Below are 27,363 nucleotides of genomic sequence, written 5' to 3'. Positions count from 1 at the left end.
TAAACTTGGTAAAAATTTCACGATTGATGATTTTTAAGGTGATTGCATTATTTTGCATGCAAGTAGCCGTAAAATCATTAACCGTGCAATAAATCGCTCCGGTCTACACTAAATTCGAAACAGCTGTTTCGACAAAAGTTGTCCAAAAAAGCGTAAAAGCGTACGCGACAGGGCCGAAAGGTAGTCTGGGAAATAACCAGCACGCCATCTCAAGTCTTCGTTGTACGGTCAAGGCATTATGGATTCTGAGCTTTTATTGAAATTTATTGGGTATTTCCCAGACTACCTTTCCGCATTATCGCGTACGCTTTTACGCTCTTTTGGACAACCTTTGTCGAAACAGCTGTATATCGACAGTGTCGGTGTAATCCACCAGACATTTTCTGCGAATTTTGGTCATCCGTTATTTGCTTGGATTAATTATAGAATGTGATTACTGAAGTACATGTGAAGTGAAATCTTGACTAAGCTTGCTTGCATGCGAACTGTGACGTAAGCATTTACAAGATATGTTGTCCACAAGAGAGTACATAATCGTGCATTTTTGTGCGTTTACAAATTTTTCCACTCTGGTGGGCGTTTTCGAAAATATCCTTTTACAGAGATCAGTTTATTGGTCATTTACTTGTGGACGGGAGGCCTGAACGCACAAAAAAACATACGTTTACGAACGTAAACGTATACGTGTGGACGAGGCCTTAATAATGTTCCAGTGCATTCGCTCTTTCCTTCCATTGTTACATTGTTTTATCTACACCCACACGTACAGGGCGCTGTTGATATTGTACTTCGGAGCACTGTAACGGTTTGCCACTGCCAGGTAAGTGTGACCTTTATACTCAAAAGACGTCATATCAGCCGCTCCGTGTGTCGGAATCCCTTGATAGTTGACAAACCGTGCGCCAGAGGCCTGGTACACAACCGACTGAGTGTTGTGTTTCTGACTGTCACCATGGTGATTAGCCACACTCAAGAATGTTTGACCACTGATCACAAATGGATGCCAGTCGAAAGCTCCACGAGTGGGAATAGATTGAAACAGAGCGAAATTGTTACCAATCCACTTGTAAACGAAGGAGTCGATATTGTATTTACTTCCAGAATAGTAGTTGGCAAAAGCAAGGAACGTGTGACCATTGACTTTGAGGGAGTTCACATCCCGTGCTCCATATGTCTGAAGAGACTGCACTTTGATGAAGTGCCCCCCTGACCACTTGAAAACAGTTGACATTACAGAATATTTCTGTTGGGGGTTGTAGTGGTTTGCAAACGCGAGGAAAGTGTCATTGTCTATGCCAAATGCTGTGCATCCCAGAGCACCTTCCGTTGCTATTTCTTGAAACTTGTTAAACTGGATGCCGCCCCATTTGTAGATGACTGATTTTGTGGATTGAGTACTTCCATCGTGGTAGTTTGGCACTGCCAGATACTTGTCACCATTTATCTCGAAAAATTTAATTTTACTGGCTCCTTTTGTTGGCAGATTTTGAGAAACGACAAACCGCTTTCCATTCCACTGATAGATCACTGAGTCTAGCAGATATGTTCCATCGTAATGATTAGCCACAGCGAGGAAATGTTTGCCAGAGATTGAAAAGTATTCAAGTTCATAAGCTCCTCTAGTTTGCAGGGTCTGGTACAAAGCGAATTTCCCAGTTGATTTGTCCATCTTGTAGATCATGGAGCTTGCTTTGTACGTCATAACGTCGCCATAATAGTTCGCAAAAGCGAGAAACAATGTTCTATTTATGGTAAAATGTTCCACAGCATAAGCTCCTCGAGTTGGTAGGTCTTGAACTTTCTCAAAGAAGTGGAAACCAACAGTGCACCCTTTAACACAACGTAAAGAAAACATGACAGCATTAGGTTACATGTGTGACACCTCAAGTCATGGAATATGACGTTGTTATTGATCGAGGTGAAATAGAATAGTAGCTTTTTTTCTTATTTGTCACACCTTGAAGTCACGTCAGCGACGTTTTGACACCTAAACGCTGATCTTCTTGAGAAGACTGATGAAGTTGATTGGTTGTGTATCACTATTTAGGCAATGTACAGTGTAAAACGCACGGTTTGCCGAACGCAGTTTCCCGCCTTTGGCGGTGGTTACCTCTCAGCATATCAGTTTGCTTCGAATTCAGATTAGTTCGGTGCGTTTTTACGTCTGTTGTGATTGGCCAGCTACAAGTCATTTTATAGTTGTGTACTTTGTGACCTGGCCTTTAATTGGAAGCGAGGTTGGGGTGACCTTGTTTTGATACAAATCTCACCGCTTGGAACATACTCTTCTTATACTAACTAGTTTGCCTTTACATATGAAAAGCACTGAGGTTCTCATTCAAACAAGGTCATTAAACATATAACTGTAAAGTGGCCTATTGGCCAGGTTTGGTTTTACAACACTGAATTGTAAACCGCTCTCATGACAGCAATATGTCATTTTCACGATGGGTTCATATGAACTACAATTACCAAAAATCATCTTGCCTTCCAACTTGAAACTTTGCAATTTTCAGTGGGAGACAAATCACAATAGCTCTAATTAGCATCAGAAAGTAAAACAACTGAAGGTTTGTGGTAGGGTTGTTCAAAGGATGGGTACTTTAAAACAAATTTGGACACTGTATGATATTTACATAATTTAGTATTCTTAATCTTTATAGTCCTGACATAGACGAGAACAGAGGTCCATTTGTTTAGCAGAGAACTGAGAGAATAGAGCTCCATTTAGGCGCGTAGCAGCGTATATTTAGGCCTAAGTACTGATTTGAAACCGGTTAGGTTTCATTTATTGTGATGGGTTAAATTCTCTGAAATAAATTAAAAATTGCCAGCCTCCTGGAAGTATGAAGCAAATGACCCGGATTCAAGGCGTATACTATTTTGATTTTAACTTTTTACTGTTAAGTTTTAACTAATTTTGGTGTTATGTTAACATCATGAGGTGTCCAACCTTGTTTTGGAGTATCCATTCTAGTGAGAACTATTCTGGTAGTTACATGCAGTCAGATGACACCATGGTGAAAATGTTCAATTCAAGAAGTCCTCATTTGTGAAAAGTATATTAAGAAACACAATTGACAATTGGAGCTTTTAACAATAAGAAAATATCTCTACAAAAAATATATCTCCGTGAAATCAATAGGCAGAGCTAATGGGCAGATATAAAACAGGATTTTTCAACGAGCAGAAAAGAGGTAAAATATAGAAAAGATCTACGTTACTCAAACATAAAATTGCTCACCAGCCTGACAACAAGATGACGACGATCCCTGTAAGTCAGAGAGAGAGAGAGAGAGAGAGAGAGAGAGAGAAGATATTAACTGATAGCACCGGCAAGCCAGTCAAAAATTACATTTATTTACGTTTTCAATTGAAACGAGAGAGAAGAATGTATACCTATATAAAAGGCCTGAGAAATGATAATATGAAATTCGCATCACAAAGAACAAATAATTAACAAACAAGTAACTAAAGTTCACTGTATCAACATCTGCATGTCCACAACAAAGTTTTTTTACAAATTGTATTCGTGGTGGTTCTGTGACAGAAAGGACAAGTTCTAACTACCTGTGCGTTACATGTTCCCGGCATTCCTTTCTCCCCTTGTTGTCCTTTCTGTCCATCTCTTCCCATATCACCAGGAGATCCTTTCTCGCCCTTGTACAAAATAGAAAGACAGAAAGAAAGAAAGATAGGAAGAAGGTATGAGAGATAAATTTAGTTATCAGATGAAATGAAGACGAGTAGCGGTCATTGCATTGGACACAGGTTTTCTTTAAACTCCCCCAGAAGTCAATAAATAGCATTTTTATGTGCAAATTATCACTCATGTTATGTTTTAAGGACAATAACGAGTAACAGCAACACAATAACCAGGATAAAAAAAAGGCCCATAAAATGTCCATGTTATACTTTTGGGAGGCGCAGTAAAAGTCTGCTGGAAGCTAATGAACAAGCTTTTTTTATGTGGAAAATCACTCAATTCACATTTATTGACAACAATTTTAAACAGAAACCCAATAAATACGACAAAAATGCCCATAAAATGTCCGTGGTGTACTTTAAGGGAGGTGCACTGTTTACTTTCATCTAATTTTCCTTGTATTGTAGGAACAGCTTTTAAAGTAATAATATGGATTTCAAGAAGAAAAAAATCGGCCGTTATAGTTTTATGATATTTCGGAGCTCGGAGCTTGATTTCATGTAGTATGTTATTGACTAACTCAGTGTGAAAGAAAGTTCTTCATGTCCATACTACTGAGCAAAGTCTTTCAGCTTCTTCGCAAGCACGACTGCCTGTGCTACTGTCTTATTCATCAAGGTTAAGTTCTGTAGCATCGCTGTCTCTCTTTCGCTTCTCAGGGGGTCTAGCTCCAATTTCATCATCTTCGTCATCAACTGAAGAGATCGTTCCGGACCTCCTCCCTCCAGTTGGGTTTTGAGTCATCGCTATATCCCTGGCATTATTCGTTAATCATAACCCAATTTCGTGACCGTTATATACAGGCAGAAGATAATAAAATTGTGGATTCAGGGAGATTAAAGGGTGACCGCGTCCGTTGTATACAGCGGACCGCTATACGCAGGTCAACTTAACAGTAAATATAAGGGACGATTTTTGGGAAGTTGTTCAGTGACCGTTATTTACAGGGTGACCGCTATATACAGGGCTGTTATAAACAGGTTTGACTGCATCTTAAAAAATGTCCTTTAGCTTGCGCGCACGATAAAAACTCTGGACAAAACCCGGGGACAAAACCAATTAAAGAACACCAGGTGTCACTAATCGAGCCGTCCCGCAAATCCACTCGTTTAAGGATATTATGCAGGAATGGATCCGTTCGACACGCAGTAGAAGTTAAACGTCACACCTTTCGCCCTCGTTGATCCATGTTCAAATCAACTTTGTTACGACTGACAAGCCTGTGGCCTGCAGTTTCCAGATCGAATTAGAATTTGGAAAGGATATAGTTAGGTAAGATTATCCGCAGAAATAGAAATCGGGAAAAAGGGTTTGATGTGTACATTTTTTGTTTTCATTTAACAAAAGAAAACGTGATCTTGACCTCAGCAGACAGACAGTTTTGCGCCAAGCATGGCTGGGAGAGAAGCTGTGGTCAGTCTGTTGGAAATTATTATTCGATCTCTAGATTACTTTTTTCCACACGCTTTCTCTGGAGGCGTCAATTTCCTTTTACACTAAAATCTTCGCTCTGCGCTTCTATTTCTAGAATTAAAAACCTTACAGACTTTGAAGGGTGATTTGACCCCACGAGACACTGAGCACTGAGCCTAGCTGAGTACTTGAGTGAGCTGGTTTTATTTACTGTACTTACTTTTGCGCTAACATTGCCAGGATCTCCCTTCTCACCCTTGAATGTGAAGAAATAGAATTGTTGTCAGAAATTAAAATACAGACACGGAGTCGAGTGATCATAAATCAAAGTTTAAGCCATTGTGACGTAGAATAGTACAAGAAAACGAGAAAGGAGGGCTAAGAAGAAGAAGAAGAAGAAGAAGAAGAAGAAGAAGAAGAAGAAGAAGAAGAAGAAGAAGAAGAAGAAGAAGAAGAAGAAGAAGAGGAAACAGAAGAAGAAGAAGAAGAAGAAGAAGAAGAAGAAGAAACAAAAGAAGGCTGATGAAATAGAAACAGATCATGGTTTCTAATCCTGTCGCCCAGTTGGGCCTCAGAATTTTTCTTTTGTATTGGCCAGTTATGTAAGTATGGCATTAAGATATATGAGCCTAACTTGTATACGTCGTTGAAAAATTCAAATATTTGATTTATAGAGACCCAACAGAACTTCAGAAGCTCACTTCCCAGGATGTACAGGGAAAAAATTACCAACCTTTACTCCACACATCCCATCACGTCCATCGATACCATCTATTCCTGTGTTATAAATGATTAACGATACGAAACGTTAATATAACTTGAAACACCACGCTGGGGATTTTTTTAGTCAAATTCGGCCAAGAAGTTTCTTCTCCTTAGGGTTTTATTGTACGAATCTCAATTTTTGCAAACGAAAAAAAAAACTGTTTCTCTACAACTTGGCCGATTCCGATTTTTAAATTTTATCTCTTTTAACGGTAAAATGACGTCATCAATTTGGCGCGAAATTTTTTTTTAAGGCTTCGACATGGTCAGTCACATTTTTTTAAATGCACATACCTTAAGGATTACAAAACTGAAAAAAGATTTGAAATATCTAAACTGAATCAAAAGTTTTGGGCTTCTGAAGTTTGAATTTTACGCCATTTTGTGACTAAAAATAGCCTTAAATTGATCGCTTAACTTCCCATAACTTTTGACTCCAATGAGGTATTCCAAATTTTTTTCAGATTTGCTATTCTCTTTTCATGTTGTTTGTTATGTTAGGAACAACTGTGTCGTAGCTCCCAAAAAAAATTTTCCCGCCAAATTGATGACGTCATTTTACCGTTAGAGAAATGAAATTCAAAAATCCGAATCGGACAAGTTGTAAAGAAAACATTGTTTTGTCTGGTTGCAAAGTTTGAGGTTGCTACCACAAAACCCTAAGGAGGAGAAACTTTTTGGCCGAATTTGACTAAAAAAATCCCCAGCGTGACTGAAGGCGACATTGCTATGCTGCAGTCCTTCAATTTCATCGTTGACGAGGTAACTACTGAGCCCTAAGCACTGATTTTCTATTGAGTTTTGGTGTTTGTCCATCAAGGCTTAAGAATCATTCAGTAGCACGGTTCAAAAAGAAGTTTATAAATGCATCACAATATTTCATCATCATCATCATCATCATCGTTGTTGTTGTTGTTGTTCTGAACAAAATCTTCTCTTAAAATTTCTGAATGGCCTTGAATTTCATTTTCGTTAGATTTCTCTCTTTCAATCAGTACTGTAACCCTGAACGCATGTTCAAATAAATTCAATCGCTTTTCTGTGAGTAAATCAACTTAGAAGTGTGAGAATACAATATACTGATTAGTGTACAACAGTTTTAAACACTGCATTATATTGTAGATAGTAAGATAAAAGATAATTGACGGGTTGCGGGGTGGGGGTGGAGTTCCACACACAAATCTAAATCTATAACATGAATTAAAAGAATCCAAAACGCGGCGTTATTTTCACTGCGGATAGCTTACGAGGGTTGGTGGGTTGTTCAGTAAAGTTCTAAACAAATGTTAAAATAGACTACGTTACCGTTTACTCCATCTTGTCCGTCTCTTCCTGTGTAAACATAAATTACAACATTTGACTGTATTGTATAGAAAGCTGGAAAAAATTGACAATATCATACGAAATGAACAGAATGTGGAAATTATTGTCCGCTCACCATCTCTTCCATTTCTTCCGTCTTTGCCTACCAAAAAAAAAAATGATGAAATAAGAATATCTGTACTACAACAAATTGTGTCTGATTACAAAACGAAAGGTTACGAGGTTTAGTTAAGATAAATTATTTGAAAATTTTTCGCTTACCATCTTTACAGCAACCACTGACTTGACAGCTCTGTAAAAAAAAGTTTAATTCGTACATCTTGGAAGTGGAATATATGATGTTCATATGTTTGAACTGCGGATGGAAGAATGAATAAGTAAATTATCTCAGTTATTTACGCAACTTAAGCACTGAGTTGCAAAAAGAAAGCCTGAAAAACAAAAATCAGGCTTGAACGGGATTCGAACCCATGACCTCTGCGATGCCGGTGCAGTGCTCTACCAGCTGAGCTATTGATCAAGCCAACTGGGAGCTGGTCATTTTGTGCTCAATTGGTAGAGCATTGAGCTAAATTGGCGGAGGACTGCACCGGTATCGCAGAGGTCATGAGTTCGAATCCCGTTCAAGCCTGAACTTTTGTCAGGCTTTCGTTTCGCAGCTGTTGCGTAAATAACTGAGATGATCATTCACTTATTTAACTACACCCTACTAGATAGTACTAGATAGTATGACTTGTAATATCACTGCTTATCTTTCCATCTCTGATCGAGCTGTGCTGTGGCATTAGAAAGAGTGGATCATACGAGTCTCGGTTAACTCGTTTCAAGCGTTATTCATAAATCTCTAGTTCGCAAGCTTCTTTGAGTTGGTCTGGTTCACTTTATATTTCTTTCTAGCTAATGATACTGAGCCGCCCCACCTCTGAACACTACCGGACAACAGCTCGTAGCTTAGTGAAGCGGATACATGTCGTTGCTCAAACCATTCCTTGTTTTATTGTCTTCTCGACCAGGTGAGCTAGTGGGATATGAGGAGAGTGCCTCATATCATATCATACGAGAACGTAAATTCAATATGCTCAGATATTGTAAAAACTGACTGATGATTTCAAATGTTACCTGTTCAGGAGTCTTGTCCTGTGATGTTCCAAAGTTACTGGCCAAGAAAATGGCCAAAGCCACCACGAAGAACATGCGAAACATTGCTGCTCTCTCTCCTTACAACTAAAGAAAACTGCATCGCAAAATGAAACCAATTGATCAGTGGGAGAGTTCAGTATATTACATGGTTTCCTTTATGAAGGGACACTAAATACGATATAGGAACAGTTCCTTTTGTAGAATTAATTAGTAGTGTTAACACCCATGTGATATTTGTAGATCTCAGTAAAATTGTGCAACAACCGCGATTTAAGACCCTTTGCGCACACGTTCAAAACTTGAATTTAAATGCCATTTCAAGGCTGTTTTTTGTGAAAAAATGATGTTCGAGAGTAACAATTGAATGTAAGGTCTCCCTGGGAGGGAAGTGTGGCCGAGTTTGTTATCTGGAAGCCCATGGTCCGAGTCCGCTCTATGAACACTAGCTGGATTTGTTTCATGGTAGTCCTCAATCACGTACCAAGAGTCCTCAGGCTCTTTGGCCAGCGGTAAGTCGCTGGTAGAGACGCTGGAGAGTTCGAAAAAAATTATATTTTTTGATTGGCAGCTCCGTAACGGCTTGCATTGTTTTACCAACCCCTGGCCAAAGAGCCTGAGGACTCTGAGATTGGGTGGTGCCCTGTTCAGATTCTCGCCCACGCTTTATAAGCCTCCCTGCCCGTTGGGATTTTTAAGAGTTTCTGTTCTGTTTAAAATATTTGTTTGATTACACGTCCCCACGAGCCTGGAGCTTTAAATCGAACCGCGTATAAATAAGTTAACTTTACTTTACTTTTACTTTACAAGTTATAAAAATACTGAATTAATGCGCTTCTCAACTACAACATACATACCAAAATAATCAGTCAAAGGAAAATCGTTGCGACAGTTTTTTTTTTTTTTTGACAAAGTTGCGTTCTTTTTGTGTTTTGCAGGAATTAATCTCAGTAATGTGTGCGCGCCAATTTGGAGACACGGCTGTTTTTTGGTCGTCCGAAATTTGATAACGGTGCAGTTCAGTTTTGAGTGGATACAACTTAGGGAAGATGAATGAGCCGATATTAAGAAAACTGTTTGTACATATTTGTTAAGGACATCCGAGCAAAAGCCTATTTTGATTAGTTTTGATTTCATGTTTTGACCTTGGTTGCAATCTTGTTTACAATCTTTATCTTTGTTTTGATTCGGTTTGTAGTGGAACCCTTCAGTGCGGTGTAAGAGTCCATTTTTTGCCAGAGCATCGTATGATTTTGCTTTGTCTTGTATCTTCGATTTTATATTCCGCGAGTTAACCTTTGACTTAAGCGGGACCCGATGTGTAAGTGCGCTTTGTTATTTTGATTAGTTTCTCAGTAATGGGCGAAAATACGCAAGCGTACAAAGCGAAGATTAATTGATTTTTCAGGAGCAAAATGGATTAAAATTGCTTCAAGAGTGAACTCCCACGGCCTATGCACCTTTCATGCTAGAGAACGCTAGTCTCTCAATGGATTTTCAATTATTATGGAATTGTCAAGAATATTGAATGAAACTCGTTTAGTTTTTAAGATAGTTTATACTGTTTTTTGTCGAAATTTCTGTCACATTAGTTCGTTTTCAACCAAATTGATAGATATCTGTTATATATTGTCTTTTCAGTTTACGGTCGAGCTTGTGGTAGTGATCACGTGATCGTGGTCGTGAATTGTCATCGTTATTTTGATTTGCTGCAATAAATGGCCGTTAACCATCGACTTTGGTTTTCCGTGGCTCTTTGCTACCCTCGAAAAACGACCCGTAGAGTACACTTTGCCTCGACAAGCCTTGGAGATCACTTTCCCTCGTATAGTTTTGCTGCTAGTCGCTGCAAGCGTTGCAAATATGTCGAGATGTCCATGCTAAGCGGGTGTCCGTTAAGCGGGCTTTCACAATGGTCCAGCGTTGGAAAAATCAGCATTGAAGAAAATTTTAGTGGTAAGGGCCCAGTTGTTCGAAGCATGGTTGGCACTAACCTGGGTTAAATAGCATGACAACCTATAGGTTTTAATACCTCTTAACCAATGGTCAGCGCTAACCATGCTTCGAGCAACTCAGCCCAGACGGTTAGTGGCCAGACGTGAGCACAAATTAAAGGCGAGAGCAATTACAAAAAATTGAGTTAAAAAAAACACTCAAACCTTTTATGCCATACAGTAACAAGTATTTTCAAACCAGAATTGTTTTCTGAAAAGGACCTATTCCAGTTAGCAAGGACTACTTTACCTTTCAGACGATCGAGTGTTTCCACGGATGTGCGCAGCACAGAAGACCAAAGCTAAGAGTGCGGTGTCCCTAATATGTTAACCTATTTGTATAGAAAAAGTTGTGGGTGTGGTTTGAGCACTGAAATGTTTCATGTTGCACCGCTTTGTTTATCAAAGGTATCTTGTGCAATATCACGACCGAGATAGCATTTACAATAGTAGGACAACACTTCAAGGTACTGCACGCACTGCACGCAAGGTCTTGGCATCAGTCTCGCCTGGATTTTCTCATTAGCTTTTGTAAGGCCGTTTCTACTTGTTACTGGTACGAATTTCAAATCGGTGCAAGGTCACCCCTATAGCTGTACCGACTGTACCTGTTGGAGATGCCCTATTGCAAAATATCGAGTACTGGACTGATTAATGTTTAATGTTTTTATATTCAGGGGCGTAGCTACCTGTACGCACATACGCACGTGCGTACCTGAAAAAGTCGAAAATACAATAAAATGAATAAAACGAGAAGTGATTAGGTGGCGCCGTAAGTGGTTGTTGGTTGAAGATGGCACTCCCCAGGCCTTGGTGGAGACGCGGGACTTTTCTATCCCAGAATTTTACCCTAGAATTGCTGTAGCAGTCAAGACGCTTCTCACATACCCAGTGTCTACATGTGCTGCAGAGCGGAGCTTTAGTAGCATGAAAAGGCTTAAGACGCCACTTCGGAGTGCTATGTCAGATGCGAGGTTGTCCTCGCTATCCGTGATACATATTCACAAGCACAAGGAAATAGACCTAAATGAGGTCATTTCTGTCTTTGCTGGAAGGAAAGACAGACGGTTAGCTTTGTGTTTGTAACAGTAAACCATTATATCCATTATGCCTTTGGGAAAGCTATGCCTCAGTTTTTTTGCTCTTGGCGATGTAGATCTAGACATGTACACTTTGATTGTTTATTTGTAGATTTATACTGAGTAAGCGCGCACTTAATACTGCCCACAGTGGTTAAACGTGCTCCGGCATTTGCGAATAAAACCCTGAGATACCGCTAGCTTGTTGGCTTAATTAATGAATGAAGGGATCGAAGCACTTCAATAAACCCAAGAAAGCAGCAAAGAATTTAACGACAAAGTTGCCATTTCATATCACGCTTACACTTACAGCACAACCTCACCATCCTGACGATAAAGAAAATTTATTCATGTCATCGTGGCACGCGAAAAAAAAAAAAAAGAATGGGAGGGGGGGTGCAGGGGGATTTGGAAAAATTGTGCGTACCTCTGGAAAAATCCTGGCTACGCCCCTGATATTCGGAATTTTTTCGGCATACAGGATTAATAAGATGAAGTGAAACACTTGGTGGATAGGGAGGAACAAACTGCCAATGAGCCGCGCTCAAAATTCGATTTGGCAACTGATAAGACTAATGGGTAATCTACGCTCATATGGGTGACAAAATGCAGTTTTACCTACAAATGGAAAGTGTTTAAGAATGCCGTGCACCACATGCAATACAATCTTATTTTCCCGGAGTGAAAGAGTTTTACTTGCTATTTTAAAATTAACAGCACATACTCCTTGACTTTGAAAAGCAATATCTTCTTCGAGTGGCATGAACTTAACAGAGACTTCACGGAAATAACTTCATCGCGCCCTTATACAAACATTGCAATTTCCCGCCTTTTTGTCCTCATTTTCAATATGGCGGGTTTCACGAGTTTTGTCGAGTGACTGGACTGAATCTTCTTTCTTTAAAGTTTTTATTATGCAAGAAGAAAAGGACGTGACTTCCAATGAATAAATGCAACTTGAAAACACTCAGAGTTGAAGTAGACTCTTATATGTTTCACGTATTGAATTGAATCAACGATATTTTGACAATTGTTGTCAGTTTTCACAGGTCGTTAGTGTACATTACAATCAATCATTACAAGGAGCTGGTTATTATTTGGTAACAATATACACCGTGTTTTAAGTTATTACGGAGATCTCCACGTGTGAAGGTGGAAACAGTTTCATTTTTCATTACCAGAATAAAGAAAACAATTACCAGAAAACGGTCTTGAGAAAACTGTTATCTCACTCTCATGTACAGATAAGAAGCGCAAGTCAATATCAATCACTTGAGTGGCTCATAATACCGGTTTAGTCAACACGTGTATTTTATTAATCACGAGTTATACATTCTCTACTATGAATTCTATATAAATGCTGTGTACACAACATGATTTGCTCTCTTGTGATTTCAGATAAAATACTGAGTACTTCAGAAGCTTTTTTCCATCTACACGTTTGCTTTTGGCCTTCCTTTATGTAACATTATATCTGCCAATGCAGTTGTATCAGATGCAACTGAATTGATCATTCTGAAGTTAATGCAATATCTATTTTGAAAGGGATGTGATGTTATCTTTTAAGTCTGATGAATAAATGATACATATATAGATTTATTTTTAGGCCAGATGAGTCGTATATTAATCTAGTTTAATGGCCTTAGCTCTCACGAGTCTCCTGTAGCTCAGTGGTAGAACATCCGAACTCGAACTTGAACTAGTAATTGGAAGAACAACTTGTAAAATTACATCTATCAATATCTAGTTTGTTTCAATATCTTTTAGTAATACTTATTTTTGTGTAATAAAGACAACAAAGATGGGATGTTTGTTCATATACTCTCTAAAGGTTATTGCTTAAGATGCCTTAAACCTAGCTAGGCAGCCTCATAGTCTTAAAAGGAGCTATTCCAGTTAGCAAGAACTACTTTACCTTTTAGACGATCAAGAGTTTTCACGGATGTGTTCAGCACAGAGGACCAAAGCTAAGAGTGCGGTGTCCCTGCAAAGTTAAACTTTTTGGTAAGAAAAAGTTGTGGGTGTGGTTTGAGCACAAAAACGTTTCATGTAGCACGGTATGTTTATCAAAAGTATCTTGTATAATATCGCGACCGAGATAACATACACAAAAATAGGGCAACACTTCATGGTACTGCACGCACTGCACGCAAGATCTTAGCGTCAGTCTCGCCCGGAATTTCTTAATCAAAACTGTGAAATTACATTAGCCAACTATAGCAGTTTTAAATAAATGTGAATATAACCTTTCGGTAATTCTTTCACATTATTGCTATGGCTTAAAGGTGTCAAGTGTAGACGAACCCTGGTACCTTTTTTATTAATATACCAAAAGACAATAGAACAAACACTTGTGTTAAATGTAAAAAGAAACAAAGCAAATTGGTATTTAATATCAAAACGGAACACACTTATCTTCGTTACTAATTTAATATTAAACGATTTACGTTGTTGAGTTAAGTTATGCCACTCTCTCTTATCATAAATTCTTCCGATCTTAGCAAACAGTTATCAAAATAATGTAAATCAGTTAAATGTCTAACACTTAAGAAGCAGTCAAAGTTGATTGTGTTAAAAGAAGTGGTGTTTACAGTTCAGTGTATGTGCATGAATCAAACTACTTTTTTCTCCTTTGCCCGCCATGGCGCAAACCCATTTAATTTCATTCATTGTTGATACACCATTCGGAAGCGGGTAGATAACTTGGGTGATTTACTTGTGAAAATATCACGATTTATGATTTTTTAGGTAATTGGATTATTTCGCATGCAAATAGCCGTAAAATCATTAACCGTGCAATCAATCGCTCCAGTCTACACTAAATTCGACCTGATCGACAGTGTCGGTGTACTCCACCGGACATTTTCTGTGAATTTTGGTCATCTGTTATTTGCTTGGACTAATTATAGAATGTGATTATTGAAGTACATGTGAGGGGGGTTCTCAAGGCCGTAAATTGATAAGAAAGAGAAAAAGTATTTAGATATCATGCACATGTGTCAAAATGTAGAACACTCTCGCTAAAGTCTACAAAAAAAAAACATTTTTTTGGCCCCGTCCACACGTATACGTTTACAATTTTTTTCTGTCCACACTTAAACGATCGTCTCCCAACATATTGATTACGCCTATCCACACGTAAACGACAGGAGAGTCGCAAACGCATAACTGAAGAATAAAATGAGGCCACCTGGGAACCAGAATTGCCATGAAATCTTGACTGAACATGCGCGCATGCGATATTTTGCGAACTGTGACGTAAGAATGTACAAGTTGTGTTTTCCACAAGAGAGTAGATAAACGTGCATTTTTGTGCGTTTACAAATTTATCCACACTGGCAGGCGTTTTCTAGCCGTTTACAGAGATCGTTGACGTTGTTTACTTGTGGACTGGAGGCCTAAGCGCCTAAGAAAATATACGTTTACGAACGTAAAGGTATACGTGTGGACGAGGCCTTAATTATGTTCCAGTGCATTCGCTCTTTCCTTCCATTGTTCCATTGTATTATCTACACCCACATGTACAGGGCGCTGTTGATATTGTACTTCGAACCACTGTAATGGTTTGCCACTGCCAGGTAGGTGTGACCTTTATACTCGAATGACGTCATATCAGTCGCTCCGTGTGTCGGAATCCCTTGATAGTTGACTAAGCGGGCGCCAGAGGCCTGGTACACAACCGACTGAGTGTTGAACTTCTGATTGTCACCATGGTAATTAGCCACACTCAAGAATGTTTGACCACTGATCACAAATGGATGCCAGTCGAAAGCTCCACGTGTAGGAACGGATTGAAACAGAGCGAAATTGTTACCATTCCACTTGTAAACGAAGGAGTCGGTATTGTATTTACTTCCAGAATACTGGTTGGCAAAAGCAAGGAATGTGCGACCATTGACTTTGAGCGAGTTCACATCCCGTGCTCCATATGTCTGAAGAGACTGCACTTTGATGAAGTGCCCGCCTGACCACTTGAAAACAGTTGACATTACAGCATATTTCTGTTGGGAGGTGTAATAGTTTGCAAACGCGAGGAAAGTGTCATTGTCTATGCCAAATGCTGTGCATCCCAGAGCACCTTCCGTTGCTATTTCTTGAAACTTGTTAAACTGGATGCCGCCCCATTTGTAGATGACTGATTTTATGGAACGAGTACTTCCATCGTGGTAGTTTGACACTGCCAGATACTTGTCACCATTTATCTCGAAAAATTTAATTGTACTGGCTCCTTTTGTTGGCAGATTTTGAAAAACTACAAACCGCTTTCCATTCCACTGATAGATCACTGAATCAAGCAGATATGTCCCATCGTAATGATTAGCCACAGCGAGGAAATGTTTGCCAGAGATTGAAAAGTATTCAAGTTCATAAGCTCCCCTAGTTTGCAGGGTCTGGTACAAAGCGAATCTTCCAGTTGATTCATCCATCTTGTAGATCATGGAGCTTGCTTTGTACTTGCTAATGTCGCCATGATAGTTCGCGAAAGCGAGAAACAATGTTCCATTAATGGTGAAATGTTCCACAGCATAAGCTCCTCGAGTTGGTAGGTCTTGAACTTTCTCAAAGAAGTGGAAACCAACAGTGCACCCTTTAACACAACGGAAAGAAAACATGACAGCATTAGGTTACATGTGTCATACCTCAAGTCATGGAATATATAGCCTCCCACGCAGTCGTTTATAGGGGACTCGTGGGGAGGAGGTAATACGAGTCCCCTAAAAACGACTGCGTGGGAGGCTATGGAATATATAGTTGTTATTGATCGAGGTGAAGTAGAATAGTAGGGGAGTTTCTTTCTTATTTGTCAAACCTTTAAGTGACGTCAGCGACGTTTGACTCCTAAACGCTGATCTTCTTCAGAAGATGAAGTCGACTGGTTGTGTATCACTATTTAGACAATTTACAGTGTGGTTACATATTAGTTTGCTTCGAATTCAGATTGGTTCGGTGCGTTTTTACGTCTGTTGTGATTGGCCAGCTACAGGTCATTTTATAGTTGTGTACTTTGTGACCTGGCCTTCTGATTGGAAGCGAGGCTGGGGTGACCTTGTTTTGATACAAATCTCACCGCTTGGAACATACTCTTCTTATACTAACTAGTTTGCATTTACATATGAAAAGCGCTGAGGTTCTCACCCAAACAAGGCATATAACTGTTAAGTGCCCTATTTGCTAGGTTTGGTTTTAAAACACTGAATTGTAAACCACTCTCATAATAGCAATAGATCATTTTCACGATGGGTTCACATGAACTACAATTACCAAAAATCATCTTGCATTCCAACTTGAAACTTTATAATTCTCAGTGGGAGACAAATTACAATAGCTTAATTATCATCAGAAAATAAAACAACTGAAGGTTTGTGGTAGGGTTGTTCAAAGGATGGATACTTTAAAACAAATTTGGGCACTGTATGATATTTACACAATTTAGTATTCTTGATCTTTTTAGTCCTGACACAGACGGAAACAGAAGCCAATTTGTTAAGCAAAGAAGAGAGAGAATAGAGCTCCATTTAGGCGCGGGGCAGCCGGTATCTTTAGGCCTTAGTACTGATTTAAAAACGGTTAGGTTTCATTATTGTGATGGGTTAAATTCTCTGAAATAAATTAAAAATTGCCAGCCTCCTGGATTTGGATAGGAGGTATGAAGCAAATGACGCGGGTTCGAGGCGTATGCTATTTTGATTTTAACTTTTTACTGTTAGCTTTAACTTGTCAATCTGCCTTTAGAAATTAGACTGTCATCCTCAGTCGGTTAGTTTAAGCATTATTTTCTTGCTTATTTTGGTGTCTCATCCTGTAATCTCCTGCATTATGTAGGTAATCGTTTTGATTCTATTAATCACTCTCGCTTTAGATGCAACAATAGTACCCTTAATCACGACTTTTTTTTTATTAGAAATTGTGTCGTTTCTCCGGCTTGCCTTCTCTGCAACACACCTGTGGAAGATGTTAAGCACTATTTTTTGTACTGTCCAATGTATAATCCTCATCGTATTGCTTTATTTTCCTCTGCTGCCCACATACTGGGAGATAAATGGCTTCTTTAAGCTTCGGACCAGAAAAAGATTGAATGTTTTCTGTTTGGTTCTCCGGATTTTATTCAAGCAGTTCAGTCATTTATTTCCCATTCATCTCGTTTTTCTTACTTTAGCTTTGTAGTTTTAACTTATTGTACTCGTGCAGTAGCCCTGTTAATTAGTCCGTCTCTGCCGTGTGTTTATGCGGGTAAGTTGATCCGACGTAAGCTGTCTCGATGAGCACTTAGTTGCTCTTAGAGCAAACGTCGTGTTCAAATATTGTTTAAATAAAAAAAAATTAAAAAAAAAAACTTATTTTGGTGTTATGTTAACATCATAAGGTCAGTATCCAACTTTGTTTTGGAGTATCCATTCTAGTGAGAACCATTCTGGTAGCTACATGCAGTCGGATGACACCATGGTGATAATGTTCAATTCAAGAAGCCCTCAGTCGTGAAGAGTGATTGACAGTTGGAGCTTTTAACAATAACAAAATAGCTCTACAAAAATATATCTCCGTGAAATCAAAAGGCCTAGCTAATGGACAGATATAAAACACAGTTGTTTTTCAACGAGCAAAAAGGGGTAAAATATAGAAAAGATCTAGGTTACCCAACCATAAAATTGCTTACCTGTCTGACAACAAGATGACGAGGATCCCTGTAAATGAGAGAGAGAGAGATGATACTTGATAGCATCACAAGCCAGCCAAAAGTAATATTTATTTACGTTTTCACTTGAAACGGGAGTTAAGAATGTATATATACCTATATAAAAAGCCTGAGGAATGATAAAGAGAAATTTGCATTGCAAGGAACAAATAATTTATAAATAATTTATTAAAGTTCGCTGTATCAACATCTGTATGTTCATAACAAAGTTTATTTACAAATTGTATTCGTGGTGGTTCTGTGACAGAAAGCACAAGTTCTAACTACCTGTGCGTTACATGTTCCTGGCATTCCTTTCTCCCCTTGTTGTCCTTTCTGTCCATCTCTTCCCATCTCACCAGGAGATCCTTTCTCGCCCTTGTACAAAATAGACGAAAAGACAGAAAGAAAAAAAGATAGAAAGAAGGATGAAAGAGAAATTTAGTTATCAGATAAATTGAAGACGAGTAGAGGTTATTATTTTTATTGGAAAATACTCTTCAGTGAGAAAAGGGAAAATGAAGTTACTGACAATTAAAGTACATGAAAATAGAAAAATTCTGCGGTATGCAACGGAAGTATTCCACGAAAAAAACCCTGCTTTCCCTGCGGACTACAAATTTTTCCCACCGAACGATCGATTGAAGAGCCTTCGGCAGGTCAAAAATTTTAGTTCAGAAAAATTTACTGTCAATAACTAAAAAGTGGAAGAAGAAAACCCCAGCTTTGTCCTTTATTTTGAATTCCTGGAACCAGACGTCGAACAGGAAAGTTAACACAATGAGTGGCATGGGATAAATTAGTTATGCAGTGCCTTCTCGAGGTATACCGTGAACATCCCACTCTTGACTTGATTTTTCTTTGTATGCACAATCGCTTAACAAGTCACTCGTGGGATATTTCACAGTATACCACTCGAAGCCATTGCATTACTTGTATGTATTGAATTGTATTGTATCGTATTGGATGGGATGGGACGGGATTGGATTGGAGCATGGGTTCCTGTAGTAGAGATCCACATACGGTATGGCATTCGGCATAGCGTTTAACAATGATGTTAAAAATGTCCTTTAGCTTCTGCGCACGATAAAAACTCTAGACAAAACCAATTAAACAAGACCAGGTTTAACTAATCGAGCCATCCCGCAAATCCACTTGCTTGAGGATATTATGCAGGAATGGATCCGTTCGACGCGCAGTAGAAGTCAAACGTCACACCTTTCGCCCTCGTTAGTCCATGCTTAAATCAACTTTGTTACGACTGAAAAGCCTGCGGTCCTCAGTTTCCAGATCGAATTGGAATTTGGAAAGATTGGTTTTTGAGGAGAGGGAAAAACCACAGTACCCGGAGAAAAAACTCTCGGAGCAAGGGCCAGAACCAACGACAAACTCAACCACCATATAATACCGAGTCCGGGTAATCAAACTCGGGCCACATTGGTGGGAGGCGAGTGCTCTCACCACTGCATCATGCCTGCTCCCCATTGCAGCTTCATCCGTTTCTTATTGAATGCAGTTGAAGTTTGACCCTTTGGCAATCTGTTATACGATCAAACCTAAATGACAGTTCGAAATTCTGACAGCAATTTCTCTCGACTGTGAGTAAGGACTAGGCGTTCTTAGTCATCCCATGGATCCCTCTGCCGGAAGCACTAAGAAAATAGCTGTTTGTATTGGACAATTAACATACTGCCTATTTCCTAATAGCATAAAATCTTCGGCTTTAAGGTCCTTACGGATAAAAGCTTACTAACTAACCCTATCGCTATTGGTCTGCGCAATTTTCCTCACAGTACTACCTTCCGATAAGAGAATATTCTGGAGAAGGCTTGATATTAAAGGTCGTGGACAGTATCGTAATAGCGACTGACCAGAAAATTTCTCAAGCACCAAAATAAAAAGCGGAATTGTGTTCACAAAATGAAAACACAACAAAATCCACTGGACAGACAATTTTTGCGCTAAGCATGGCTGGGAGAGAAGCTGTGGTCAGTCTGTTGGAAATTATTACATCCGATCTCTAGATTACTTTTTCCCACATGGTTTCTTTCGCTCTGCGCTTCTATTTCTAGAATTAAAACCTTACAGACTTTGACTGGTGAGTGACCCCACGAGACACTGAGCACTGAGACTAGCGGAGTACTAGAGTGAGCGGGTTTTATTTACTGTACTTACTTTTTCGCTAACATTGCCAGGCTCTCCCTTCTCACCCTTGAATGTGAAGAAATAGAATTGTTGTCAGAAATTAAAATACAGACACGGAGCCGAGTGATAATTATTCAAAGTTTACGCCATTGTGACGGAGAATAGTACGAGGACACCAGAAAGGGGAACAAGAAGAAGAAGAAGAAGAAGAAGAAGAAGAAACAGAAGAAGGCTGAAGAAATAGAAAGAGGCCATGGTCTCTAATCCTGTAGCCCAGTTGGGCTTCAGAATTTTTCTTTTGTATCAGCCTTATGTAAGTATGGCATTAAGATATATGAGCCTAACTTGTATACGTTGTTAAAACATTCAAATATTTGAGTCATAAAGGCACAGCAGGACCTCAAAAGCTCACTGCCAAGGATGTACAGGCAAAAAAATTACCAACCTTTACTCCACACGTCCCATCACGCCCATCGATACCATCTATTCCTGTTATAAATGATTAACGTGCAGAAAGTAAATATAACTTGAGACACTGAAGCCAACATCGCAATGCTGCAGTCCTTTAATTTCATCGTTGCGAGGTAATTACTGAGCCGTAAGCACTGATCTTCTGTTGAGTTTGGTGTTTGTCCATCAAGGCTTAAGAATCATTCAGTAGCACGGTTCAAAAAGAAGTTTATAAATACATCACAATATCTCATCATCATCATCATCATCATCATCGTTGTTGTTGTTCTGAACAATATCTTCCATTTAAATTTCTAAATTGCTTTTAATTTTATTTTCGTTAGATTTCTCTCTTTCGATCAGTACTGTAACCCTGAACACAATTTCAAATAAATTCAATCGCTGTTCTGTGATATAAAGTAAATCAACTTAGAAGTGTGAGTGAATACAACTGTAATAACTGATTATTGTGCAATAGTTTCAAACACTGCATTATATTGTAGATAGTAAGATAAGAGATAATGGCCGGGTTTTTTTTTGGGGGGGGGGGGGTGGAGTTCCACACACAAATCTAAATCTGTAACATGAATGAAAAGAATCCAAAAACGCGGCGTTATTTTCACTGCGGATAGCTTAAGTGACCAGTTATGAGGGTTGTTCAGTAGAGTTCTAAACAAATGTTAAAATTGACTACGTTACCGTTTACTCCATCTTGTCCGTCTCTTCCTGTGTGAACATAAAAATATAACATTTGATTGTATTGTATACTAAGCTGGAAAAAATTGACAATATCATATGAAATTAACAGAATGTGGAAATTATTGTCAGCTCACCATCCCTTCCATTTCTTCCGTCTTTGCCTACCAGAAACCAAAAATGATGAAATGAGACTACCCGTACTACAGACAAATTATGTCTGGCTACAAAACGAAAGGTTACGAGGTTTAGTTAAGTGAAATTATTTGAAATTTTTTCACTTACCATCTTTACAGCAACCACTGACTTGACAGCTCTGTAGAAAAAGCAACGTTTAAATTCGTACATCTTGGAAGTGGAATATATGACTTTCATATATTTGAAAGGTGGATGGAAGAATAAATAAGTGAAACCGCGGAACAAAATCAAAATTGAACGGGATTCGAACCCATGACCTCTGTTATACCGGTGCAGTGCTCTACCAACTGAGCTATTGATCAAGCCAACTGAGAGCTGGTCATTTTGTGCTCAATTGGTAGAGCATTGAGCTAAATTGGCGGGGGACTGCACCGGCATCGCAGAGGTCATAGGTCCGAATCCCGTTCAAGCCTGAATTTTTTCAGGCATTCTTTTCGCAACTGCTTAAATTGCGTACATGACTGCGATGATCATTCAATTATTCAAGTACACCTCACTAGAAAGTATGACTTGTAATATCACTGCTTATATTTTCATCTCTGATCGAGCTGTGCTGTGGCATTAGAAAGAGTGGATCAAACGAGTCTCGGTTAACTCGTTTCAAGCGTTATTCATAAATTTCTAGTTCGCAAGCTTCTATGAGTTGGTCTTGTTCACTTCATATATCTTTCTAAAGATACTGAGCTGCCCCACCTCTGAACACTATAAAAAACAACTAAACTTCTTTTTTCATCGTTGGCATAAGCTGCAGCTTAAAAATTTAAAAATGCCTTTGCTTTAAATAGCCAGCTGGTCTGCCTTCTGCCAGTTCTGCCAGTTTTAGCTATGTTATTTTCAATTTAAATATTGGTTTGTGAATTAAGTTTAATGCTCAACCCCAGTTGCACTTGTGCTATAAACACTGCCGAGAGTAAAGGTTGATTATTTTATTTATTTATTAATATTTATTTATTTGACGGAGATAAAGAGCAATTTCCAGCTTCCTCGATTTTCTATCTAGATTATTGTAGTGGATACTATTAAAAAAGATTAATTATATTAGTATTTTATTTGGGAAACTTTTGAAACCTGGATACATATCATTGCTCAAACCATTTCTTCTTTTATTGTCTTCACGATCAGGTGAGCTAGTGGGATATGCCGGAGAGTGTCTCAGATCATATCATACGAGAGCACGTTCTTTCATACGACAATACGTGAATACGTCCTCACACGAGAAAGTAAATTCAATATGCTCAGATATTGTTAAAAGTGACTGATGATTTCAAATTTTACCTGTTTAGGAGTCTTTTCCTGTGATGTTCCAAAGTTACTGGCCAAGAAAATGGCCAAAGCCACCACGAAGAACATGCGAAACATTGCTGTTCTCTCTCCTTAGAACTAAAGAAAACTGCATCGCAAAATCAAACCAATTGATCAGTAGGAGAGTTCAGTATATTACATGGTTTCCTTTATGAAGGGACACTAAATACGACATAGAATACAGTTCCTTTTGTAGAAATAATTCGTAGCGTTCACACCCATGTGATATTTGTAAATCTAAAATTGTGCAACAACCGCGATTTAAGACCCTTAAATTCGCACAATGCGAATTCAAATGCCATTTCAAGGCTGGTTTTTATGAAAAAAAAAAAAATGATGTTCGAGAGTAACAATTGAATCCAAGGGAGGGAAGTGTGGCCGAGTTCGTTATCTGGAGGCCCATGGTCCGAATCCGCTCTATGAACACTAGCTGGACTTGTTTCATGGTAGTCCCCGCCCCAATCACGTACCCAGAGTCCTCAGGCTCTTTGGCCAGCGGTTGGTTGCCAGTAGAGACTGGAGAATTCGAAAAAAAAAAAAACTTGATAATTTTTTTGATTGGTTGCTCCGTAACTGCTTCCATTGTTTTATTAACCGCTGGCCAAAGTGCCTGAGGACTCTAGGATTGGGTTCAAATTCTCGCCCACGCTTTGTAAATAGCCAACTAGTAAGCCTCCTTGCTAGTTGGGATGTTTAAAGAGTTTCTGCTCTGCTCTGTTTCTGCTCTTTGTTTGATTACACTTTCCCACGAGCTTGTAGCTTTCTATCTAACCATGTATAAATTATCCTCCTTTACTTTACTTTACTTTACAAGTTATAAAAATACTGAATTAATGCGCTTCTCAACTACAACATACATACCAACATACATACCAACATACATACCAAATCATCAAGTGCCCCTAACCCTTCAATTTGTTTTCTTTTGGTAGATTTCCATATCTTTCAAGAACTCATTTTGGAAAAAAAAATTTGAGAAATATTGAATGCTTTTTTTTTACGGGCGCTAGAAGTGAAGGCACTCTTGTCGATATTTTCACCTATCGTTTGCATTAGTCCCCCACTCGGCCAAATATGGAGCGTGACGTAAGAAAAGGACATCGTGCAAAAATATCCGAATTTTCGCGGTAATGCTTCAATTGTAAACAGAGAAAATGGTTGAAAAATGTGTGGTTTTTGGATGCAGCAACTCTCGAAATGTAGAGAAAGGAATCAGCATGCATAAGATTCCTTCTGAATCCTTCTGGTGTCCTTTTCTTACGTCACAGCTAAGAAAGTGTCAAATATCGGACGCTTCTCATTGGCTCGTTCCTAATGAGCCCACGAGTCCAAAATTTGTCCAGCGGGGCTAAAAGCGCGCAAAAATTTAAAAATTTCAGTAACTTTTAGCGCTCGTAAAAAAAAAGGATTTAATATTTCTAAAAAAAATTTTCGAAAATGAGTTCTTCACAGATATGGAAATCTACCAAAAGAAAACAAATTGAAGGGTTAGGGGCACTTTAAAGGAAATCTTTGCGCCATTTTTTTTTCTTTTGGGGGTGGGTGGGGGTGGGGGGGGGATGGTAAATTTGCGTTTTTTTTCGTGTTTTGCAAGAATTAATCTCAATAATGTGTACGCGCAAATTTGGAGACACTGATGTTTTCTTGTCGCCTGAAATTTAATAACGGTGCAATTCCGTTTTCAGTGGATACAACTCAAGCCGGCGACACACCTGGCGATTTTATACGCCGATCGCAGCGAATTTGATCACTTTAACCTTCTTCCCGAGAAGCGTTTTGAAAAGTCGTGTGATAAAATCGCCCAACCTGATAAGTTGGCTTTACTGGCAATTCGCAGCGATGAACTTAGAAAATCGCCGGCGAACGGGCCCACTTGGCGAATGCCGGCGAATTTAATCGCCAATATCTGACATGCCAGATATCGGCGATTTTATTCGGCGACCGGCGTAGGTCGCAATCGCCGCACGTTAATTAATTTAACTCAACTACTTTAAGGCTTGGTTATTTGTCCGTCAAAGACCCCCAGAAAAGATTTTAAGGAACCTCTATTCTCTGTCGAGAAAAGAATTTACTTTATAGAGAAAATTCATTCCATAAACTGCTTGACTTTCTTGACCAAACGTGTCACGTGACATTCCTTGGTTAATGACGTCACATAACTTGTTTTTGAAAATGGGGAACATTTATACTCCAAAATTTTGAAAACGTTTGCCATTAAAATGTTTAGTATAACTGTGCCAACCTAATTCCGCCTTTTAAGGTGGTACTTGTTATTTATCTTTTAATATATTTGGACATTTATCATGTCACGTGACCCATTTTACTTAATTGACCGTTACTCTTAAGATGTGGACATCATTAAAAGGCGGGATGATAAAGCCCTCAAAAGGGCTCAACAAGTAAGCAACAAACAAGATTGATATAATGTAGCTTTTTGTTCCCCATTTTTGAGTAAAGATTTTAACCGTTATAAGTCGTTTTCAGGTCACGTGACAAGAATCTGATACAGCAAATTTTGGAAAATTAATAAGGACACCGATAATAAACTGTTTGCCAAGTTTCACAGAGATCGGACAAATGCTTCTCCTCCAAATAAAAATGTGCATAACAATTAGGCTGGTCAAGCCTTAATACACTTGCACTTGGCACACCCGGCGATTTTCGCCGAGCACGGCGATCGGCGTTTAAAATCGCCGGCATTAGGGAAGATGAATGAGCCGATATTAAGAAAACTCTCTATACATATTTGTTAAGGACATCGGAACAAAAGCCTATTTTGATTAGTTTTAAATTCATGTTTTGACCTTGGTTGCAATATTCTTTACAATGTTTATCTTTGTTTTGATTTGGTTTGTAGTGGAACCTTTCAATGCGGTGTTATAGAGTCCTTTTTTTGCCAGAGCATCGTATGATTTTGCTTTGTCTTGTATCTTCGATTTTATATTCCGCGAGTTAACCTTTGACTCAAGCGGGACCTGATATATAGGTGCGCTTCGTTATTTTGATTAGTTTTTCCGTAATAGGCGAAAATACGCAAGTGTACAAAGCGAAGATTAATTGATTATTAAGGAGCAAAATGGGTTAAAATTGCTTCAAGAGCGAACCAACACCCTATGTACCTTGCATGCTAGAGAACGCTAGTCTCTCAATGGATTTACAATTATTATGGAATTCAGGTCAAGAATATTGAATAAAACTCGTTTAGTTTTTAAGATAGTTTAGACTGGTTTGTTTAAGAAATTTCTGTGAAATTATTTCGTTTTCAACCAAATTAATAGATATCAGCTGTTATATTGCCTTTTCAGCTTAAGGTCGAGCTCGAGGTCGTGATCTCGTGATCGTGGTTGTGAATTGTCAGCGTTATTTTGATCTGCTGCAATAAATCGCCGTTAACGTACCATCAACTTTGGTTTTTCGCGGCTCTTTGCCACACTCAAAACAACGACCCTTAAGATAGTCCCTACACTTTGCCTCGAAAAGCCTTACAGATCACTTTCCCTCGTAAAGGGCTAGGTTTGCTGCTAGTCGCTGCAAGCGTTGCACATATAACGAAGTATCTATGCTAGGCCGGGTGTACGTAAAGCAGAGTTTCACAATACTCAGTGGAAAATTTAGCGCTGAAGTCAATTTTATAGTGGGCAGGCGTAAGCACATATTAAAGGCGGGAGCAATCATAAAAATTGATTAAAAAGAAAATCAAAACTTTTATGCCATATGGCAAGAAGTATTTTCAGACCAGAATTGTTTTCTATAAAGGAGCTATTCCAGTTAGCAAGAACTACTTTACCTTTCAGACGATCGAGTGTTTCCACGGATGTGCGGAGCACAGAGGACCAAAGCTAAGAGTGCAGTGTCCCTAATAAGTTAACCTATTTGTATAGAAAAAGTTGTGGGTGTGGTTTGAGCACTGAAATGTTTCATGTTGCACCGCTTTGTTTATCAAAAGTATCTTTTGCAATATCACGACCGAGATAGCATTTACAAAAATAGGACAACACTTCAAGGTACTGCACGCACTGCACGCAAGGTCTTAGCATCAGTCTCGTCTGGATTTTCTCATTAGCTTGTGTAAGGCCGTTTCTACTTGGTACCAGTACTAACTTCAAATCGGTAAGAGGTCACCCTGCAGCTGTACCGACTGCACCTGTTGGAGATGCCTTGTTGCAAAATATCGAGTACTGGACTGATTAATGTTTAATGTTTCAAGCCACTCATGTTGACTGAATGTAAAATTCTCTGCATAAGTCCTCCTAAGTCCCTTACAAATTCTTTTAACCAATATTAGCCTGGTTTTATGTTCGGATTTTTTTCGGCATACAGGATTAATAAGATGAAGTGAGAGACTAGGCGGGTAAGGAGGAACAAAGTGGCAATGAGCCGCGCTCAAAATCCGATTTGGGTAACCTACGCTCACTCATATGCGTGACAAATTGCAGTTTTACCGAGTGACATACGTGCATTACTGTGATACAATCTTATTTT

The 27,363-nt window shown here is 38.9% G+C and overlaps 2 protein-coding genes and 1 long non-coding RNA gene across 4 annotated transcripts; 1 reads left to right on the top strand and 2 right to left on the bottom strand.

Annotated features, from left to right (window-relative positions):
* The first annotated feature begins 204 nt into the window (after positions 1-204).
* On the top strand, positions 205-14,766 carry LOC146484624 (uncharacterized). Its single transcript, XR_014863607.1, has 2 exons — positions 205-452; positions 14,353-14,766. It is a non-coding gene; the product is annotated as an uncharacterized LOC146484624 (long non-coding RNA).
* On the bottom strand, positions 460-10,704 carry LOC146484625 (uncharacterized). 2 transcript variants are annotated; one of them, XM_085104715.1, is made up of 10 exons: positions 10,589-10,704; positions 8,327-8,441; positions 7,469-7,499; positions 7,323-7,349; positions 7,190-7,216; positions 5,853-5,896; positions 5,340-5,375; positions 3,571-3,660; positions 3,245-3,272; positions 460-1,830 (listed from the first exon to the last, which is right to left on the bottom strand). In XM_085104715.1, the coding sequence occupies exons 2-10, from the start codon at positions 8,408-8,410 to the stop codon at positions 752-754; spliced, it is 1,446 nt and encodes a 481-aa protein (XP_084960841.1). In that variant the 5' UTR covers positions 8,411-8,441; positions 10,589-10,704; the 3' UTR covers positions 460-751. The 2 variants fall into 2 exon arrangements, with proteins under 2 accessions (XP_084960841.1, XP_084960842.1); XM_085104716.1 differs by having other exon boundaries at positions 8,327-8,431; positions 10,589-10,687.
* On the bottom strand, positions 14,448-26,813 carry LOC146484623 (uncharacterized). The gene is made up of 10 exons (XM_085104711.1): positions 26,669-26,813; positions 22,855-22,969; positions 21,667-21,697; positions 21,519-21,545; positions 21,385-21,411; positions 20,681-20,724; positions 20,266-20,301; positions 18,379-18,468; positions 18,073-18,100; positions 14,448-16,005 (listed from the first exon to the last, which is right to left on the bottom strand). The coding sequence occupies exons 2-10, from the start codon at positions 22,936-22,938 to the stop codon at positions 14,927-14,929; spliced, it is 1,446 nt and encodes a 481-aa protein (XP_084960837.1). The 5' UTR covers positions 22,939-22,969; positions 26,669-26,813; the 3' UTR covers positions 14,448-14,926.
* Positions 26,814-27,363: the final 550 nt, after the last annotated feature.

The sequence above is a fragment of the Pavona decussata genome, unplaced genomic scaffold, assembly GCF_977016875.1.
Source record: "Pavona decussata unplaced genomic scaffold, jaPavDecu1.1 SCAFFOLD_32, whole genome shotgun sequence".
In the NCBI taxonomy this organism is placed as follows: Eukaryota; Metazoa; Cnidaria; class Anthozoa; order Scleractinia; family Agariciidae; genus Pavona; species Pavona decussata.
The sequence above is the reverse complement of the archived record's forward strand: the minus strand, read 5'-3'. Positions and strand labels throughout refer to the sequence as shown.